Genomic DNA, 21,471 nt, shown 5'->3' with positions numbered 1-21,471 from the left:
CTACCTGCTGCTTATTTTGACCTAATAAATACCCGAGAGAACTGGGGCTCGGGGCCTTTCGTCCTCACACACCTGGTGAGGGCGGGAGGCCCTGGCTCGAGTCAGTAATAAATTCCCCTATTGCAAGTTGCATTGTTTCGGAGAGTCTTCTTTCCCGACCGGGACTCGGACTACGGGCAGAACACAGTTCTTGAGTCGACCAGTGGTTCCATCTTCTCCTGGTGACCTCCTCCAATGCCCACCCCTCCACGTCTTCATCTAACTCTAATTACCTCCCAGAGATCCCATTTCCAAACACCATCACATTGGGGGCACAGGGTTTTAACGTATGAAAACTGAGGGGAGGGGGGATCACAATTCAGTTCATAGCACCATATCACTGGTTGAGTGGTCTAGAGCCCACTAGACCACTTGTTAGTGAACAAATCATCCTGTTGCTGAAGATCCTGGAACGGGGAGGTAGGGGGCTGGGTACTCTCAGGAGAATTTAGGGAACAAGAGCAGGATTTGGGCTGGACATTCAAGTCCTACAGCTGCTGTCAGGGGCTGGGGGTGGGGGTGGGGGTGGGGGGTGGTCAGAGTTTGGTCTGGGAGGGGCTACTTGGTGTCCCTTGTTACTTTCAAGTAACTGCGATAATAAACACAAACGAAAATGTGAAACTACAATATATTAAGAGAGTAATGACTTACACAACATGTGGGATGTCATTCCCACTCAAATGTCAAACGTATCACAGGACTCACAGGACACGCTCCCAGAAAGGATTTTTGACTTAAATCCTTTTCTATTTCTTGAGAAGGAAAGATCTCTGCATTCAATATAAGTGGCCTCAGAACCCTAGGTTTTTACCTGAAGGCACCGTAAACATCTGACTGGAGGGAACGTGGGCGCGGCGCCTGGGGCCGGACACCGGACAAGGTCCCAAGGTGATGGAGACTGAGAGACGCGGTACCCACCAACCGGAAACGCCCAGGGGAGGGGAGGTGGCGCGGCCACGCCCCCCCGAGCCCCGCCCCCTGGCCACGCCCCCCGGCGGCGCCATTTCCTGCCAACCGGGAAGCAGATCTCCAGGACTGGCGGCCCTGTTCACCGAGTGAGTTTCAGTAGTTCGCGTCCAAACTCGCGCGCTGACGCGCTCAGCGCCGGGTCCTCCACACTCCCGGGCCCCCGCGGCTGTTACCGTCCCAGCCGCGGGGAGCCCCGCCTAGTCTGGAGGCGCTCTGCCGCGGGGGCCGGACCCACACCTGTTTCTGGTAAAACCGCTGCGCGCCTGGTCCTCGCCCCAACCTTCCAGCCTAGGTCCTCGTCCCCGTCTTCCCTCCCCTCCCCGCGCCTGATCAGGTCCCTCACGGCGTGTCCCCCGGCCCTGGAGGGCGGAGTCGGGCCGTCACGCCTGCTCCTGACCGCGTGTCCCGCAGACCCCTGTCCTCTCTGGACTCCTCCTTTCCAGCCTTGCTTCATCCTGGGCCCCAGCCCTACTGCTGCCCAGGCGATCTCTTCGCAGTCATCTCCTCAGACAGGCCCCCGAGACCCGGGGTGGGAGTGCCCGGCCACCCCTGTCCTGTGACACCCCGTGGTTTCATATCCCATCCCATTGGCAGCGCCTGTCAGGGTGTGTTTACGTTCCCAGGCCCCACTGGAAGGCGTGCTCGTCCTGTGAATGCGTAGGTAGGGCAAGGGGATGAGGCGGAAGGGAGATCAAGAGAGAACCAGGGAGACAGCGTGAGATAGAAGCAGAGGGCAGTTGAGCTTGGGGGAGTGGGTCCCCTGGGCTTGGAAAGACACAATAAAGAGTGAAGGAGAGTGACCTGGACAAAAAGCAGGGGGGTGAACGAAAAGACACAAAAAGATGATCCACAGACAGATAGAAAAGGACAGAATGGGAGGAGGGAGTTATTATGAGCCACAGTAGCAGCCAGGGGCAAAAGAAAAGTAGATCCCAGATTCATTCATTTTGTTCTTAAATTTCCAACTTAATTCCCTTTCACGTGTATTGTGTCAGATTCAGTTGATGATGTCTCAGTGGTTTTCCATTTATATCATATATTGAAAATATTCCTTAGTGCTAAATAAGTTTATGCTACCTCAGTGTGTTCTTGCTAAAGATATTGGTAATTTTTTACATTCACAGTCAAACCCTAGATTAACCCCTTAGTCTAATATTCAACATCTGTATCCCCTTAGATGAGCTTTTAATTTAGTGGGCTGTGAACTGAGGTTTCCAACCAAGTCTGGGCGCTTTTTCTGGATTCTGCAGACACCTGTCCTCTCCGGAGTCCCCTTCCCCGGCCTCGCCTGGTCCTGGGGCCCTGCTGCTCCCCGGGGCATCTCTTCACAGTCTTCTCTTCAGAGAGGCCCCCGCCTAGACATCCTTTCATCTTGTCTTGGAAAGTGATCAAGGGTGAGCTGCATTGTCCTCAGAATTAGTTGGAAGAGAGCACTTCTGCTCAGGGTGAATAAGCTGCTGCGCTCTTTCCATTGCACATTTTCCAATGCTACTCCTTTCTTTCATCTTTTCCAGTGCTACTGATTAGGTCTTCTTAATATGTTTTTTGATAGCTGTAGTGTGATATTCTGGGAAAGAGGAGTTAAATCCTTTGAGATTATTGGTATTAAAGTCATGAAAGGAAGTGGCTCTTGCTCAGAATTAGATGTGATTTTTAGGGGCAGGCAGGGTTGAGAAGGGCAGGCCCTGTTACTCTCCCAGTCAGGCCATGTTGTTCCCATGGGGACGGTGCTGGTTCCCGTCTGAGGGCCTCTCCTGCTGACCCCCTAGCCTGCTCCATCACTGGCAGGAAGTCATGAGTCCGCTTGATAAGGGAGGATCCAGACTTTTTATGTTGTTCTTGTTGCATTGGGTCTAGGGGGCACAGGCTTCAGTAGTTGTGGCTCGTGGGCTTAGTTGTTCCACCACATGCAGAATCTTCCCAGTCCAGGGATCAAACCCATGTCCCCTGCATTGGCAGGCTGCTTCTTATCCGCTGTGTCACCAGGGAAGTCGGGTCTAGACTTTTTAAACTAAATGCAGGTCAAAAGTATCTCTCCAATGAGAAGGGATTAGAGGGCATTGCCTCTGTGAAGGTAGCTGGAAGAAAGGACAGGAGTGCTGTTGAGGAGCCAGGAATGGGAGGGAGACCGAGAAGCTCAGGAACAAGAGGAAGGGAAATCTCTTCCATCCTCCCCTGAGGTGACCCTGTGCTTGGCAGATGCTAAGGAGACCATGGGGTCTGTGACTAACAGGGAAGGCCAGTCCAGCTCACATACCCACTGCTGCCACCAAATATGTGGGGCTTCTTGTAGGGTGGGAGGGTGTTCTGAAGAAATGGACAGAAAAATCCACCTGTCCATCTCCTGTTTACTGGTTTTGAATACTTGGACAGCAGGAGACTTTCTAGGCCACTCAGTAAATTCCTTCCCCTGTGTGGTTGTGGCATTGGAAAGGGGTGTGTTGAGTCGAAGCCCTGAAGGCATGTTCTCCACACTGAGGACTGATCACAAGACTGATCTTGCCTGAGAAATAAGCTTTTCATGTGTCTTTTTTAATTCCTTGATTTGACTATCAAAACTTTTACTTAATTGATTTCTGTCAAATAATCTGTTTCTTCATTTTATTCTTTAATCTTTTATTTAATCTTTTGTATTTCTTTTAACTTTTACTAATATCTTAATTCCTAACAATTTGAAATGTCAGTTTACTCTTGTTTCCTTTTAGTTTCTCTTGATTTATAAGGTTGAACAACTGGCTCATTCATTTTCAAGCCCTTTGTTTCTGTTAAGTCTATTTAAAGTTAAACTTTTTTTTTCAAGATAACAACCGTGGCCCTGTTCTGCGGTATTGATCATGTTCATCCTTCATGGTGACAGTAACTTAACTGTTAATTGGCAATGGTCATTTGATTGTATTGTAACCCTGTTGTTTAAACTATCATTGTCTTTCGAATAGTTTGTTTCTACTACTGATTATTGTTTATTTTTTCACTTTAACTTTATTGCAGTAAGCCTATGTGGCCTATTTGACGTACTCTCTTTTGCTTTTAGCTAAAATTTTCTCTGGGGCTAATTACACAGTCAAATTTGATGGATGCAGTGGGTGAACTGAAGTCTCTCCTTTGGGATAAATGGAGATAATAAGTCTCCACAGTTTGCATGTACACTCATATACACGTACACTCATATTCATTTAAGTATGTGTGTATGTGTCTTCCTGGGAATCTGGCCTCCCGGGAAGAAGGCCAGACTCAGGGACTGTGCCCTGTTTCCCAGCCCTCCAGGGCCCCGCCTACTCTGAACAATAAGACTAGAGCCTTTCTCAGCCCTGACTGTCTTGCTACACATTCTGCCATCTGCCCCCCACCCCAGCCTAGAGGTATGTACTTTGAGATCTTGCTTCCAAGCCTGGGGCTGTGAGTGGGCAGCTAGATGGTCCCTTCTTGCCCTCCTCTATACTCGTAGGATGTAGAGCAGGTGAGCAGTTGCCTGGTTCTGGGCGCACCTAGAAAGTGCTACGGAGCCTCCAGGTGGCAAGGACCTCCTCTGTAGTTTCCATGCTTCTCCTGTGGTATCTATTCCAGGGCCTCCAAGGACTCTAGGAAAATTTTCACTGAGCCTGGTCAGCTGTGGGCTTCCTTCCCAGGCTTTGCAGGCAGGATCAAATGGTTGCTGGTCCCCAATATGACTTAGAATGTTTTCCAGAGGCTCAGGCAGGCCAGGATGTCCTTATCTAGTCTCTTCTGTCAAAATGGCCACTTCTGGCCTCCTGAGAGAAACTTGGGAAATTGGTGGACACTCATTTCTGGAAAGGGCCCTGGAATGACTTGAAAGCATCAGTGTATTTGTATGTATTTGTGGAACCCTCTGTAGTCCGTTCAGGAAACTCGGTGCCCTGTGTGAACAGAGAAAGGTGAGTCAGTGTTTTTTAACAACAATGATAAATCATAATTGTTGTAATAAGTACCGTCACAGTGATGAATGTCAGTAATGATAATGGTCCTATGATGGGAGCAATAGCTCTCCGTTCCCTCCTTCACGTCTCCTGTCAACTATCTAAGACTGTTGTCTCTACTGTATTGTTCTGTGTATTTTTTTATATGTTTTAATCCTTCTTTATTGAATTAAATCATAACATTATTTTTGTCGTATCATTTCCTTTGTTATCTTTACCGTTAATGTGGATTTTATAAGTTGCAGACTTGTCTTTCACAGTTTTCAATTTCTCTCTGATCCTTTCAATAGTTTTTACTTGATTTTTACTTAATTCTTTTATCTCTTGCTCATTTTAAAGCCTGTCATCCACATAAATGAATGAGTTTTTAGCACTGTCTGTTCTCTTTTCTCTGCTCTCCCAATATGGTCTCTTCTCTTAAATTACTAATAAATCTTTATTTTACTTCAGAAGTTTTGGAGCCCTGTCAAGTCATTTTTCCTTCTGATGTCTTATAATCTCTTATTTTCATTCTTGTGATATGCTTTGAAGTTCTGTTAATTAAGGTTTTTAATAGTTTAATAGTTTGTTTTAAGGTTTTTAATACAAACTATTAAATTTTATACACTAATTTTATACACTAAAATTATTGTGTAATTTTTATAAATGATGTTCTGCTCCAAGGCAAAGGAATCTGAATATAATATTCAGTCTCTTTTCCATGCCAGTCTCTCTTACACTTTAGTCTTTTTAATAATTACTGCTTTGGTTATTTTTTCTAAGTCTTTTTCATTGAGTTGGGTTCTCCTTAAGCCACATGAATTCATGGTGATAATTTGGAGAAAGATATCAGCTCCCATGGGGCTACCTTTATTTATAGTTCTCACCTACTGGTGACCTTTGATGCCTTCTGTTTGGAAGCGTGGGGAAAGCACAGTGATAGCTAGATATGTCCCTTGCCATTCACAGGGCTGTTCTGTTTTGTGTGCATAGGGATTCCCTGGATATCTTTTATGTCCTTAGAAGAAAAACTCTAAAAGTAAAAAAATTATTTTACATTTCAATTTAAATCTGCCTTGAGGTCAAAACCTAACCTAACCCCATGGACAATGCCTGAGTAGTCTTACTAGATCTTCCTTCTCTTTTTGACTCAGTACATAAACTGTGTTGACGGAGTAGCTTCTGGACATTGTGAACTCTCCTCGGTATTGACAGCCTTTCCCCAGTTATCAGATCCTTGCATTAATCTGAGGCTTTTCTTACAGATCTGATTGACGGTACTATCCAACTTGTTGGGTGACTCACAGAGGAAAATAAGAGGAAACAGTGCCCAGAATTCTATTTCTCACCCCCACCCCCAGACATTTAAATCACCCTCCAGATCCTTAGTCCCCTCAATTCGCCCCAGAAGATTCTTGTTCCTCTTCAGAGTGTGTGCCTACAACAGGCAGCGAGCGAGCCTGAGAACCACCCTGGCACTGCTTGTCTCTGGGATGTGGACAGCATTCTCCCTCCTGTGTATCACAGAGAAGATTCAGGTTTGCAGGTATGGACCAGTGTCGGGGGGACGGGTGTCCTCATTCTTCTGAAGAGCCGGTACCTCAGAGCTCAGGATAGAGGCAGGTGCTAAGGGGTGAAGAACATAGGACCCAGTCCACACGCAGTAAGGAGGAACACTGGGATAGAGCTTAGGGCCCACCTGGAGCGGGGTGTCCAGCCACTTCCTGGCCTTGTGTGTAGGACGGCAGGAGCTCAGAGGTGAAACCACAGACTTGCCTCAGTTTCAGAGAATGAAGGAATGTCCGTTTTCTCCCTCTGCAGGGTCTGTCAGCTTTGGAAGATGCTGGTTGAACATTCTGCTCCATGGAGACATGTACCTGACATCTTACAGAGTATGTATGGATTCTACTTGGGAAAACGATCGAAGGTCTCTGCTCTAAACCGGCGTGGCAGTTCTGACACATAACCCGCGCTGGGCTCCTTAGAGGGGAGGGGGTATATCTGATGGCTGAGTGCAGCTTTGGTGTTGTCCAAAGGCCCTGCATCTCAGTCTCTCCTCTCCCTGATTCTGGCTGAAGGCAGTTGATTTTAGGCCTCTGGTCATCAGAGTGTTTGGTTGTTGCAGGGAGAAGCCCCAGTTGTCAGGCTTCTCTCCCCGAGGTTCGTGGGATTTGGGTTGCGGTCACCGAGTATGGAACTCTGTGATCTCAAGCATAAAGCCTTCTGGAAGCATCCCAGCTCGCCTACATACCCTACGCCATTTTTATCCATCCCCTGCCTGCTGAATGTTTATCCCTCTGGGGTTCTGATTTTTCAGAGGCATTTTAAACCATGAAAGGACAGAACTCACATTAAACTGTGGTCAGGGAACAGACTTTGGAGCCAGACACATGTGAGCCTGAAAGATAGTTATATGCTGTGTAGTTATGGGTGGTGAGTGACTGTTTCCCCAATAGTTGGCTTCTTTAGCTTTTCCATGGGCTGGGGTAAATATTAGAATTTTTGCCAGGAAGCACAGACTCCATTATTTTGGAAAGGAGTTTATAATCAGAAAATAATTGTTTACAGGACTGCAGCCACTTGTGGGCAAGGCACGGAGGGCAAGTTACCTTACAATGGACATTTCTCTGTGTTTATAATTCCTACATAATGGTCAGAGGTGAACTTGCCTAATCGTATCATTCTTAGGGAGATTTAGACCATGGGAGGACAGAGCATAAATAAATATCTAGTGACTAGTGAGATGAATGGCCTCAGGGAGCGGTAGAGTTCTGTGCAGATCAGGGCAGAGGGGAAGGGAAAGGTTTACCTCTGGTTGGATTTAGTGAAAGTCTCTGCTAGTTGAGGTTTAAACTGTCCATGTCATCTGTTAAACTGATAAAATCACCAGGTTACTGTGAGGACTAAGTGAGTATATAAATATCCAAGCACAGAGTCATATTTGATGCAAATGTATCTTTTTTTTTTTCTTTTGTGGACCTCAGGTACAAATGGGTGAGTTAATCTTACTTTTATTTATGACCCATTATCATCATTTTTCCATAAAATATATTTAGTTATCATTGGTATTTTAGAGGAGAATTCCCTGGTGGATCAGTGGTAAAGAATCCGCCTGCCAATGCAAGAGACATGGGTTCAATCCCTAGGTTGGGAAGATGCCCTGGAAAAGGAAATGGCAACCCACTCCAGCATCCTTGCCTGGGAAATCCCACAGACAGTGAAGCCTGGAGGGCTGCAGTTTGTGGCGTCGCAAGAGTTGGACATGACTTAGCAACTAAACAACAACAAAGGGGAGAATTTACACTTTATAAATGCTTTCTCTGTGTGTCTGTCACACACATTTGTGTGCATATGTATATGTATGCATGTACACATATGTGTGTTTGTATATAATGAAATGCAGGCGTATGGCAGCTAATGAAGATTAATGCAGGGATTTCAAGAATTTCAGCTACCCCTTTACTAAGGTAATCAGGTGGCATTAACTAGATTTCCTCCTAAACTCTAGCCATCCTTGACCTGCAGGGTTGAGACAGTCCATGATGGTCCACTGTGACTCTTGGACTCCTGCTGCTTTCTGGTGCAGGGGATGTTAAGAACAAGGCTGGCAGGATAGGTGCCATGATTCCTCCAAATGGAATAAATTCTTAAATTAATTCCATCATAATGCAGATTTTTAGTTCACTGACTTCTAAGTTCATGGGGGACAGATCTAGAAGGGTTAAGGGAGAGCTGGAAGGGAGTGAGTTTTCAGAGAGCCCCCATGAATGCTGAAGAACCATTGTGGGTGCATAAATCAAGAATAATGAAATCTGAGAATTCCCAGTGTTACCTACAAATGAAAACCAAAATCTACATGTGGCATGAGTCAGGAGTCACTATGGTTTGGAGTCAGGGAGAGAATTGAATAACTCTGGATACCACAGAGTTATTGAAGTGACTTATTGATATGAAGCTCAGTACTTTGAGCTTTGATGTTCTTGTCCATACGTGTCCATAAGTTGTCTGTACTCCTGTTGTTGTTGTTAACGGCTACCCTGGGAGAGCAGCAGCATCCTCTGTGTGTTTCTCATAGAGTGTGCACTGCATGTTTGTTGGTTAGACTGGGAGTCAACAACCAGGTGAAGGTTTGGGGTTTCATGAGGTGTTGGACTGGAACTTGTGCACAGGACTGGAGTCTTCCGACTTTTCTCTCCATCCTCAGCTTTGCCTGCTTAATGCTGGGACTGTCTGTGAGTGAAAACCCAGAGAAAGACTGCTGGCAACTGAGTTATTGACAATGCAGCCATTGGTGAGTAGGGAATGCCTTTTTCTGCTGAAACTGCATACCCTGCTCCTGAGAGGAGATGGGCAGGTTTTGTTTATTGGATGGATGTTCTAAATGCAATCAAAAAGTATTCATGGGTCTGAGCACCAGTGAAATCTATTAACTGGTATCCTTCCTAACATCACACTGATTTATTTCAGCCTCCGTGCAGCTTGTGTATTTATAGAAGAGGTGAGAGAAGTATTCTTTCTCTAATCTGTCCCTGGTCTCATCAGGGAATAATTCACTTGTTAATCATGTTATTGGCTGTAATGGCCTAAGGTTGTGCTGACCAGCGATGAGGGAGGAGCAGAAGTTTACCATCCAGTGGAGAGGCTGAGGTCTAATCACCTGAGTTCAGTGAGTCCAGTCTTCACCAGTCCTGGGGGTTGGGGGGGAGCTCTGAAAGGAGGACGAGGGAAGTTGAGGACAGAGAATGCATGAGGAATCATTTATTTATTTTTTTCTAACTTTAAAGTTTTGATAGAATATATCTGCTCTTTTAGGAATTTCTTAAAAAGAAAATTAACCTTTTTTTCATACTTGGTAACTGAAATTAATATATAGAGGGTATTATTTCCTTTATTGTGGCTGCATGTTCAGGAGGAGGATAGTAAAGTAAAAGTTTAAGACCCTGTGGATAGTTTTGAAGAGCTAGATAGCCCAACTCAGTCAAGAGGCTTCTGTTATTCTTTAGCAGAGAGGCAAGCTGAAGACAGGAGAGAGTGATGAGTGGTGTTTGAGGTCCCAGAGAAAATTGAGAACAGGCATGGTCAGGCTAGGACTGTCCTTCAAGAGAGCTCTCTCAGAGTCCCTGGCTTATGCTACTGAACTGTCTGACCTCATACCTTATTGTCAACATCCAACTCTGAGTTCAGTGAGACCACACTTACTGATACCAAGTTCTATATGAAGCTTGTTCATTTCTGAAGAATGATGGAGATGGTTTCAAGATTCTTGGACAGTTTACTGAGTAATAGACTGAGGTTTGTATTTAATGCATGTTTACTTAGATAGGAAGAACATCATCCATTAGTTCGTTGGATCTTTCAATACTCATATCACATTAGTAAACCATTTAATAGATGAGGAGTCTGAAGGTCTTTTAGGGGAATGATATAACCATAGTTATGGTTTAAAAGTGGCAAATCATGGTTAATGTTTGCCTTGTGATATGTCTGTAAGTTATTTGAAATTAATCAAGAAGAGAGTTTTATGAATTTTCAAGTGAAGGTTTTAATTACATGTCTGAACTCAAAATTACCAGTTTGGGGGAAATTTTTCATGTTTTATCATACCACACTTTATGTGGTATTTCTTTATGACAAAGTTGTATTAATTCAGGCTGTGTATATCTCTGTGATATATCTGAAAAGCAGACACCAGCTCAGCATGAACTAATGGGAACCCCAAACTTGGCTTGATCCTTCTGTACACCCAGCATCTCCACCCCCTTACTCAGCGCTGCCATATCAACCCTCCTGCCCTGGACATTAATACAGTTGTTCTGTCAGAACCATAATATCCATGTTGTAGGAATCAGTGACGTTTGAAGATGTAGCTGTAGACTTCACCCAGGAAGAATGGGCCCTGCTGGACACATCCCAGAGAAAACTGTTCAGAGACGTGATGCTGGAAAATATCAGTCATCTGGTCTTCGTGGGTGAGTCTGTCAATTATGTATGTATGCAGGTGAGTAGATAAGTAGGTAGGTTGGTTGGTAGGTAGTTGAGGTGAGGTGAGGTGAGGTGAAGTCGCTCAGTCGTGTCTGACTCTTTGCGACCCCATGGACTGTAGCCTACCAGGCTCCTCAGTCCATGGGATTTTCCAGGCAAGAACACTGGAGTGGGTTGCCATTTCCTTCTCCAGGGGATCTTCCTGACCCAGGGATCGAACCTGGGTCTCCCGCATTGTAGGCAGACGCTTTACCGTCTGAGCTACCAGGGAAGCCCTGGTAGGTAGGTAGGTAGGTAGGTAGGTATTTATTGATTCAGTCAATAAGTTTCTAGAACAGCTTCTACATACTCACCCAGTGTCTGTCCTGATGCTTTTGTAGGCCTTATAACTACATTCAAGTTGTTTCTTTATGGAATACTTACATCCAGTTTGTCACCCTACTAAATGTAATCTTGACCACAGTTTAATCTCTTTCTTCCTATTCAGTCTCTAATATTCAGAACAGACCTGGGAACTTAATATTTTTGATGTATCAATAAATTGAGTAAATATTTTCTAGTTATTCTGCTTCAGTCACTGTGCTGAGGATTGACAGCAGACTAGAGAAAATGGTAAAACCTTGATTATACTTGTGGAACTTATTGGCATCTGTTTGAAAATAATATACAACCTACTATGGGGACATTTAATTTCTCTATTTTGGAAAAGACTAAGGATTCTGTGTGTCCTGTCTTCGAACATGGACATCAGCATCTAGAGGTCTTCACTATTTTGGACACACAACCTGTATTTCAGTGTTTTCTCTGTTCAAGGTGTTGTTGCCTGAGCTGAACTTGAGTGGTCAGCCTTGTTATTTCTCAGTAGCCTGTCCTGGACTTGATGATAATGTGCTTTTGCTAGCACAAAACTCAGAATTCACCTTTTTTCCATGAACAGGGTATCAGCATTGCAAATTGGATGTGATTTTCCAGCTGGAGCAAGGTGAAGAGCTGTGGATTGAAGGAAGAGGATTTTTCCAAAGTCACAGTCCAGGTATGCATCAGGGGCCTGTGCCTAGTCAGTGATACTGAGTACATACTTAGAAAACATCAACTGAAGATTTTGTTAACTGAGTGATATTTTCTAAGATGTAGGTGAAGGACACTAGGGCAAAATTCTTTAAATGCTGTTATTTCAGGCTCACTCATGTGTCCTCCTGCCATTATCTTTTTTTTTTTTTTGGCTTTAGGGAAAAGGACATTCATATACTTACTAAACTTTCACTTAATAACTCTTGTTCCCATCCTCCCCTCTGAAGGTTTTCCCTCTTTACCTACTCAGCATCTCATCTCCATTTTAAATTTTTCATATTTCAGTCCTGAAAATCTTTACTAATTGTCAATGCCCTATAATGTGTTTCTGTTTCTTGGAGTGTTCCCCATCGACATGCCAGTTTTTGAAACATAGAAGTCAGAGTTTTTCAACATTCCCATTTCCCTAATGCCATTCTAATTTTTTTTTCCCAATTATTTTAGGCAGGGAAAGTGCCTTTAAAGAAGAATTGTTAGCCACACAGCATATCAGCAAGAAGGACACATCTACAATCATCCCAATGGTAAGTTTCCTGAGTGTTAACCCTGGTCCTCAACATTAAAAACCTGGCAGTGGGTATTAATAATTTGGATTAAGGTATTTCTGAGCAAAAAGTTTTAAATGGTGTGAATTTAGTGAAGAAATTAACCTGACCTCAAAACCATAACCTCAGATCTTAAAAAAAAAAAAAGAGAGAGGATGGGCAAATGCATAAATATTGTTCATATGTCTAGTCTTTGAAACGTATTGCAGTCTTCAGAATTAACCTATAAGCTCAAACTGAAGTTGGGATACTATTTAGAGAAAGTCTTTATAACACATAAAAAGCAAATCACTGTGTGTATGCAGGTAATATTGGAAATATTGTAAATGGAAGCTCGCACTGAATGATGTGTTTTGGATTCGTATGTAGAGCAAGGAGTGTATGAATGTATGTAGACAAACCACTAACAGCCTTTCATCTCCTTTCCAAAAGCAGACATTTCACACCCCAGAGGATCCCTGTGAATGTAATGATTTGGGAGAAGATTTCAGTCCTAGCTCCACACTGAGTCAACATTTGTTAACTCACACAGAAAAGACACCCAAAATCAGCAAAGAGTATCAAAAATCCCATAGTGACCAGTCATACCTTAATCCACATAAGCAGATCCACACCAGAGGTAAATCATGCGAGTGCCATCTGTGTGGCAAAGCCTTCAGCAATTGCTCTAGCCTTAGAAGACATGAGATGACCCATACTGGAGAGAAACCGTATGAATGCCATATCTGTGGGAATGCCTTTATTCAAAGCTCTGACCTTAGAAAACACAATCTGACTCACACTGGAGAGAAGCCGTATGAATGTCATCTCTGTGGAAAAGCCTTTAGTCAGTCCTCCAACCTCAGACAGCATGAGAGGACGCACACTGGAGAGCAACCGTATGAATGTCAACTCTGTGGGAAAACTTTCAGTAAATGTTCTGCTCTTAGACGTCACGAGAGAACTCACACTGGAGAGAAACCGTATGAATGTCATCTCTGTGGAAAAGCCTTCAGTCAGTGTTCTGCCCTTAGGCGACATGAGGGAACCCACAATGGAGAGAAAATTATGAATGTCTTCAGTAAGTATTCTGACCTTAGATGACATGGTATTATAAACGTAATAAACATGAACAAGACTTCAACCATAGCTTTAATATTTGAACACATCAGAGAGTCACATCAAAGAAAGCTGTAATCACTGTAAAACACTAATCAGTGGGGAGGACCCTTCAGTTATCCTTACTCCGCTTGACATATGCAAATTTATAGGAAAGAGAATCCACATGTGTGACATTTATATAGCAAAACCTTCAGTCTGTTGTGTGGTCATAGATGTCATGAGAGAACTTGCACTGTAAATATAAGGAATGTGGACATCTTTAACAACAGCTCTAAACTTTAAACATAGTGGAGGATTTGCATAGGGGAGAATCCCAAGTCTGCAATCAATGTGAAAATGCTTTCATTTATAATTAATGGTAAACAACATGAATAGACTCCATCTAGGAAAGCCTCTAGGTCTAATCACTGTGAATAAACATTAAGCCAAGCACAGTCGATGTGCACAAGAAAATTCAGTGAAGGAATAATCACTATGACAGGAAGTAAGAAGAGAAATACTACATAATTCATCCTGAAGAAGTGATTCACTGAAAAATAATAACAAATCCTTTATTCATAAGATCCACTCCTGAGGTACATGTGTGGATTCAGACTGTACAAAACACTGTGTCATGAAAGAAGGAAAGTCTTCAGTAACCTCATTTCATAATCAACATTAAGGTTCTCATGTTGAAGAAACAGTGATCCTAAAATCAAGTGGAGAAAACTTCATTTAGATTTAGAAAACTAAGGGGGGGTGAAAAACCCTTTAAAAGAGCTTTTAACGTACAATTTAGCAAATAATTCAGAATTTTGGGTGAACTATTTATGAAGAAAAATCTGACATATAAATCCAAGATAGTAAAGTGATCTGGGAACACTGAATGCCAAATTTTGTAAGAAACTAAACTTTTTTCAATAGATTATTATTTGTAAATATTTAAATAATAAAGTCTGTTGCTGAAAAATCTAGCATGTTGATGAAGTTCTAGTTTTCTTCATGCAGCTGTAAACACATAGATCTGGCTCTGCACTTGGTGACGTGGGTAAGATTCAGCCTAACCCTGAGTCTTCCCTGTTTCTCTCACAGCTCCTTCCACACAGCTCAGCTCCACTCCTTCCAGCTTCCCACCATCAGCTCTCTTCATCCACACCCTGGTGGCAGTGTTCAGCCCACTGGCTGGTTTCTCAGGCGCCTGACCCTGGCCCACCATATGGACAGTGTCATGGACACCTAGTGTGAACCGCTGGGTAGTCCCCAGCCTGTCTCTGCCCTGGGGCAGCTACATGGGGCCAGAGAGACGCAGCTCTGCTGTTCCAGGCCAAGAACACTCCTTAGGAAGATTTTTCTGTGAAGCCTCTGAGTTGAAGTAATTGGGGGCAGAATTCATTGTACGGCCCCATCCCACATTTATTCAGGTGAGGCCTTAGTTATGCACCTACTCACCCTCCAAACAGGCTGCTGTGCCACCCCCCAACCCCCCCAACACACACACAGCGGCCCTGGAAAGAAGACCCAAGCAATATAATATCCCCTAACCTCTCAGATACCACAGAAGCCCTTCTTATCATTAACTTAATGTTCTTTTCCCCAAGCAAAATGAAAGTTTTTTCAAAGGAGGTCTCCCCTGCTTTGCTCCCAGGGCTTGGAAATGTATTGCCTTTCAACACACTTCTACACTGAGCCTGTATCTGTAGGGGAAGTACTCTCAAGAGAATACTAAGCAGCTGGGTGCTCTTCCCAAAACTAACACAATCACCAAATCATGGTCTGAGGCCAATTAAATAAGCACATCTCAGGGTGAAACATAATTTTTTTGAAAAGTGATTCTACTGTTCAGCTAGGGTGGAAACAGGTCATGTGTGAGGATGATGAGCAAAATTCAACATCTTGGTGTTTTGGCTGGAGAGGGATCGGCTGTGATCAGGGAAGTCCCTATTAATATTTTATATAATAAACACAGGTGAAAGCCCATAGTACTTTTAGCTCCAGAATATCTATTTGACTCCATTTTATAATCTCTATGTTGGGAATTCCCTTGTAGTCCAGGGACTGGGACTCTGCTGTCATTGCAGAGGGCCCAGGTTCAATCACTGGTTGGAGAACTAAAATCCCGTATCCCAAGGGCACAGCCAAAAAAAAAAACCTCTTAATTGAAACTCGTGATTTGATGAAGCATCATTTGCCTGGTTTCCTTTACTTCTTTGAGCAACATTGAGACAGTTGTTTAAAGCCTTTTTCTAGTAACTCCAATGTCTGTCCTTCCTCAGGGACAGTATCTGTTAATTTTCTTTTTCTCCTAAGGATGGGATGTATTTTCTTGTCTCTTTGCATGAAGTACTGGATATTTTGAATATTATAATGTGTCTAGAAATGAGACTCTCCTGCCTTCCTGAGATTTGTTGACATTTTATGTGGTTTGTGCTTATTTGTTTATTGATTTTCTGAACTTTGTGTAAAAGGTTTTGTTATGTATGATACACCATTGAGGTCTGTATTACTTTAGTGGCCACCTTGTGGTTTGAGAGAGATCTCCTTAAACACTAGAGCCAAAACCAAAAAGCCCCTCTTCCACACAAAATATTTTGCCAGTATCACCAGATCTCTGTGTTGGTGCTTTTCTTTTTTTTTGTTTCAATTGTTTCAATTGTTTATTAATGTTTTTTGTTTGTTTGTTTGTTTGTTTTGTTTCAATTGTTTATTAATGTTTTTTTTGGTTTCAATTGTTTATTAATTTTTTTTGTTTGTTTTTTTGTTTCAATTGTTTATTAATGTTTTGTTTTTTTTTTTTTTTGGTGCTTTTCTTAAAGCTTAGCCAGGAAGTTTACAACTCTGTCTCACCCTTCCCTCACTGCTTGCTCTTACTATCTTGCATCACCGTGCAAGATTTGAGGATCCACGTTCTTATTTGAGAAACTCTGTCCTTGTATATATATATATATAACTACAGCGTGAGATGATGGACTACACCAAGGAAAGAAAACCACCATCTGAAAACGCAGAGGTAGGTAGCAGAGAGGGTGGTTTTTACTTCCTGTGAGGTAAACAGCAGTGAGAAGCCTCCCCAATAACATGAACTAAAACCTAGTAATAGGTAAGAAAGCAGGTCCTCAAATCTTTTGAGAAGTTCTTCTATAAGATATGTGTAAGATCTAGAAACTCCTCTAAGTTTAAATACATGAGATATTGAATGATAGGCAGAACTGTCTAAAACTGGCTCTAGTGTTGCCTAATCAGAGAAAAAGCCATTCACATGTATGGGTCTCCCCTTACCCACTGCTCTGTGACCCTCCTCATCACAATGCCCAGGGCCTAGTCACAGTCTTATTATGAGCCATCAGCCATAACTACAGCAAGAGAAAAACCTCCCAGTTTCTAGTCTTTTCCATATGGGAGGACAACCTCCAGGTGATAACTGTGCTGGACTCAGAAGATTAATATCACCACCACATTTAATATTCAAAGGTACGCCTTACTCAGTTTATTAGTTCCTGAAGACAAATCTGTCCTTTAGGGAAAACTAGCCCAGAGAAAGGTTACCAACTGGTGATTCATGATCACACGCATATGGAACCTTCCAAGAAGCATCTTTGAATTGACCGAGAACTATAGTTATATTCAGGTTCTACTGCATTGAATAAAGAATATTTCTTAGGGATTTTCACATTTTAAAAACTTTTAATTACAGTGTTATAAATCAAACACGATTGAGATGAAAACAAAGTCAATTTCCTCTTGCAGCCCCCAGGCAGTGAGAGCCCTCAGGGTCTAGAACAGCAGGATTCGATGGCATGTCGGCTACAGTCATGTCTGGAATTCAAAAGAAAAACCAATAAGATTTTGGATAACCTATACTAGAACTTCTAGTATTAAAGTAGAAGGTGAATTTAAATGATAGTAATTACAATATTGATGATATAGTAATTAATGAAAACATTAAATAATGATGGAATATTTTAGTGGTAAAAAAATTTCAATTTCATTAATGTGATATATGCTTATACTGAATTATGCAGTAATTAATGATACTATCAAATAATGAAGTACTGTTAACATAGTCTACATTACTAATATATCAGAATTTGAAAGATATGTTAAAATTTTAATAGAATGCTAACATTCTCAGTAATAGTTATATAAAAGTTGTGTGAGATATTATTTATTCAACAAATAAAATGATATTTCTCAACACCAGTTTTAGGTTTACAACAAAATTGAGAATGTACAGAGACTGCTCCTTCCCCCAAACCACACAGTCTCCTACATTATCAACACCACTACTAGATGGTACATTTTTTAATAAAGATGAACTTACACTGATGCATCACAATCATCCATGGTCCACAGTTTGCATTACAGTTTGCTCTTGGTGTTGTACATTCTGTGAATTTGGACAAATGTATAATGACATGTATCCATCATTATAATGTCATACAGTATTTTCACTGCTCTAAAAGTCCTCTTTGCTGATTAACTTTTTAAAAAGTGTACATTTACAAAAGAATGAGTTATCTGAAATTATATTTTAATGGCTTTTAATTTTCCATGTAATAAAATTATTGTCACCATTTATTTATGAAGAATTCCTAGTATTGGTTAATGTCCTCATCTGAAATGTCAAGTAATTCACACTTGGCATACTTTACATATATCATTTCCTGGTAAAGAACACTTTATCTGAATGTTTTATTGCTATTAACTAGCCTATCTTAATCTACAACTTAATCTATGTGTGCTAAAAAAAATATTTGTTAGGTTAATACCATTGACCTTAAATTCCATAATAATTGGTTATATTTTGATGTAAATTTTTCATTTTATGTAATATTTTGATTTCAGTTCTTTTGGAGGCATGTCCTCTGTACATTAACAGTTATGTGGGTATGTGAATGAACCTAGCATGAAATGTTGCTAGATGACAGACCCTAAGATAGAATTAAAAATAGACATTATTTTATTCTTTATATGCCTGGAACATAAAAATCCACGTATTATCGCATGAATTAGCAGTGTACATTATGCATAAAACACATTTATTTTTCCATTATTGCTGGTTCTCTAAGAAATAAACTGTAATAGATTTCCAAAATCAGCTTTTGGGAATTCCCTGATGGTCCAGTGGTTAGGACTCGGTGGTTTCACTACCCTGGCCTATGTTCAATCCCTAATCGGGGAACTTAAGATCCCTCAAACCACATGGCACAAAAAAGTAAACTTTTAATGTTATCTTCTAAATATGATAATCCAGATTTAATCATGACAATCACAAACAGCACATATTCCTGTTCTATGTTACAGGGATTATACAAGAGCATTCAGTAATTATTCATAACTTTCCTTGTTATTCTTCTCAACCAAATTAAAAAACTAGGGAAGTTTGGAAAATAGAAAGTTCACCTCCCTGTTGGACAAAATGACCACTGATCCCCAGAAAGCAGGAGTCAAAGTATTTTTGTACAGTAGTTTGTGAGATAAACTGTAAGCACTTGAGGCCGTTTTCCTCTGGGAGATTCAGCCCACTAGGCCGGGTGAGAGTGACACAGTGCCCAGAGCATGTGCTGTGAGCGTGCCCCCAGCACACCCACACAGGCCTGTCGGATCCGACGGGCACTGTCATTGTTACATCACACAGTTTACACGTTAATTCTCAGAGTAAAAGCCAAAGGGTTTTTTTTGTTTGTTTTGATTTCATTTCAACTAGTTTTTCACTGTCATGAATGCTCCATACAAAATGACTTCTGTGATAGAAATTTCTATTTTGCATCAATTCACTTACTACTTGGAATGTTCTCAAATGAGACTAGGGAAGCCACCACGGCACCTGAGTGTAGGTCACGGATCAGCCTTTGAATATCTCACTCCAAGCTGGCATCTAGAGTAAGGCAGGCTCAGCACTACCAGCCCTGAATCCAACAGGGCGGGCATGAAAGCAGCTTCTGAGACTGAGCTGAGGGCAGTGGGTATGGGGATGGCAGGGTAGAGTTGGGGTGCAGAGAGAAAACTGACATCTGTTCCTAGTGCAAGGGAAGGTGAGAGACCAACATCAGGAGAAACTGTGGAGGGATCAGCCCTGAGGGGAATGAACCAGGGCTCATGGGCTGCCTGGACCCTGGCTCATCCCTTTGCTGAAGATCGCTGTTACCACCAGCCCAGTTCCCATCCTCCTCCAGCTCTCTGTGGCTCCCATATTTTCCATCAGGTTTTCACTCCATTTCTGTTTCCTCTTGGACCTAGAGTGCAGAGCAGACACCCTGAAAGCTCTGGCTCACCTGCTGCCCTAGTCTTTGAAGGCATTTCCACATTAATTGCAGACACACAATTTGTCCCTGTGTAGGTTCTCTGGTGTGTATAAACATTAAAATTGAGGATGAAGACAGTCCTTCGTTACATTTATAGTGTGAGTTCTTTCACATCAACTAAGGTTAAAGAACTATTTGAAGGCTTTCCCATAACACATGGTTATTTTCTTTAAGGATTGGACATATGCCTGGAATTTTGGCCACATTTATTTCATATGTAGGATTCCTCTTTAGTGTGAACTCTCTCATGCTATCTAAGGCCAAAGTTTTAACCAAAGGATTCCTAGTTTTTCCCCAGTGTGATTCTCTTTCGATGACTAAAGATGAAGGAAAGGATGACAGAAAGTTTTACCATGTTTATTACAAAGGACTTCTTTTGTGTGAATGTAAGTTAGCCTTTTGACTGAAACACTTCCCATAATCATGACATTTATAGGGTTTCTCTGTAGTGTGTGTTCTTCGGTGTATACAAAGCTGAATGCACTGATGGAATTCTTTGCCACACACATTGCATTTATAGGGTTTTTCTCCTGGGTGAGTTGTTCGGTGTGAATGCAAGTAAGTGCTTTGGCTGAACTGCTTCCCACATACCTTACATTTTTATGGTTTCTCTCCCACATGAATTCTTCATGCAAGTAAACATTAGCCCTGTGACTGAAGTTGTTGGAGAAGACTCTTGAGAGTCCCTTGAACAGCAAGGAGATCAAACCAGTCAATCCTAAAGGAAATCAGTCCTGAATATTCATTGGAAAGACTGATGCTGAAGCTGAAACTGCAATACTCTGGCCACCTGATGCGAAGAACTGACTCATCGGAAAAGATTCTGATGCTGGGAAAGATTGAAGGCGGGAGGAGAAGGGGATGACAGAGGATGCCATCACCAACTCGATGGAGATGAATTTGAGCAAGCTCCAGGAGTTGGTGATGGACAGGGAAGCCTGGTGTGCTGCAGTCCATGGGGTCGCAAAGAGTCGGACACAATTGAGCAACTGAACTGAATTGACGGCTGAAGCATTTACCACATTTGTTAGGTTTATAGGGTTTTTCTCGTGTGTGTCCTTTCATGTACAGAAAGCTGAGTGCTCTGGTGGAATTCTTTCCCATGTTTATTACATTTACAGGTCCCCCTCCCCGATATGATTTAGCACATGTCTTGTCACTGTAGATCTGTGAGTGAAAATGTCCCCCAAATCATTATATCCATGTATATCCTCTCCAGTGTGAAACCTCTGCTGTTCCAAGGAGATGAGAAGCTATTAAAGATTTCTCACAGACATTCATTTTCTCTACACGACTTCTAGTTTGACCATGCCACAAACAGGCTCCTGTTGAATGCTATTTACATACTCATTGCGTGTTATTTTCTACAACACAGAGAGATTTCCTGTTTCATAATATCTCAACTGCAAATCTGTTAAATATTTCATTAGTTTCAAAGTCATGTTTATGCAATTCTTTTATAAGTACTCAGGCTATGGTTTCGAGGATGAATTAATTTTTTTCTCTAAATTGAAACTATCTAAAACTTTCTGCTGTAGCAGCATTTAAGTTCACCTCAACTAACCATGC

The 21,471-nt window shown here is 42.1% G+C and overlaps 1 protein-coding gene across 18 annotated transcripts; it reads left to right on the top strand.

Moving 5' to 3' along the window:
- Positions 1–1,034: 1,034 nt before the first annotated feature.
- Positions 1,035–20,684, top strand: LOC122432320 (zinc finger protein 596-like). 18 transcript variants are annotated; one of them, XM_043454148.1, is made up of 11 exons: positions 1,045–1,254; positions 2,259–2,402; positions 4,265–4,367; positions 6,188–6,468; positions 6,744–6,814; positions 10,765–10,891; positions 11,842–11,937; positions 12,420–12,499; positions 12,953–13,580; positions 14,693–15,021; positions 16,414–20,684. In XM_043454148.1, exons 5-10 carry the CDS (start codon positions 6,794–6,796, stop codon positions 14,800–14,802), a joined length of 1,062 nt encoding a protein of 353 aa, XP_043310083.1. In that variant the 5' UTR covers positions 1,045–1,254; positions 2,259–2,402; positions 4,265–4,367; positions 6,188–6,468; positions 6,744–6,793; the 3' UTR covers positions 14,803–15,021; positions 16,414–20,684. The 18 variants fall into 18 exon arrangements, with proteins under 18 accessions (XP_043310087.1, XP_043310083.1, XP_043310086.1 ...); XM_043454151.1 differs by lacking the exon at positions 2,259–2,402; XM_043454150.1 differs by lacking the exon at positions 4,265–4,367.
- The last annotated feature ends 787 nt before the right edge of the window (positions 20,685–21,471 follow it).

The sequence above is a fragment of the Cervus canadensis genome, chromosome 31 (genome assembly GCF_019320065.1).
Source record: "Cervus canadensis isolate Bull #8, Minnesota chromosome 31, ASM1932006v1, whole genome shotgun sequence".
Taxonomy (NCBI): domain Eukaryota; kingdom Metazoa; phylum Chordata; class Mammalia; order Artiodactyla; family Cervidae; genus Cervus; species Cervus canadensis.
This window is presented reverse-complemented; position numbering and strand designations above follow the sequence as displayed.

Coding starts and splice junctions, on each gene's coding strand:
- LOC122432320 (XM_043454152.1), top strand. CDS start 6,794: ATGTACCTGACATCTTACAGA. Junction 6,815..10,764: donor TGTACCTGACATCTTACAGA/GTATGTATGGAT, acceptor TCCATGTTGTAG/GAATCAGTGACGTTTGAAGA. Junction 12,500..12,952: donor CATCTACAATCATCCCAATG/GTAAGTTTCCTG, acceptor CCTTTCCAAAAG/CAGACATTTCACACCCCAGA.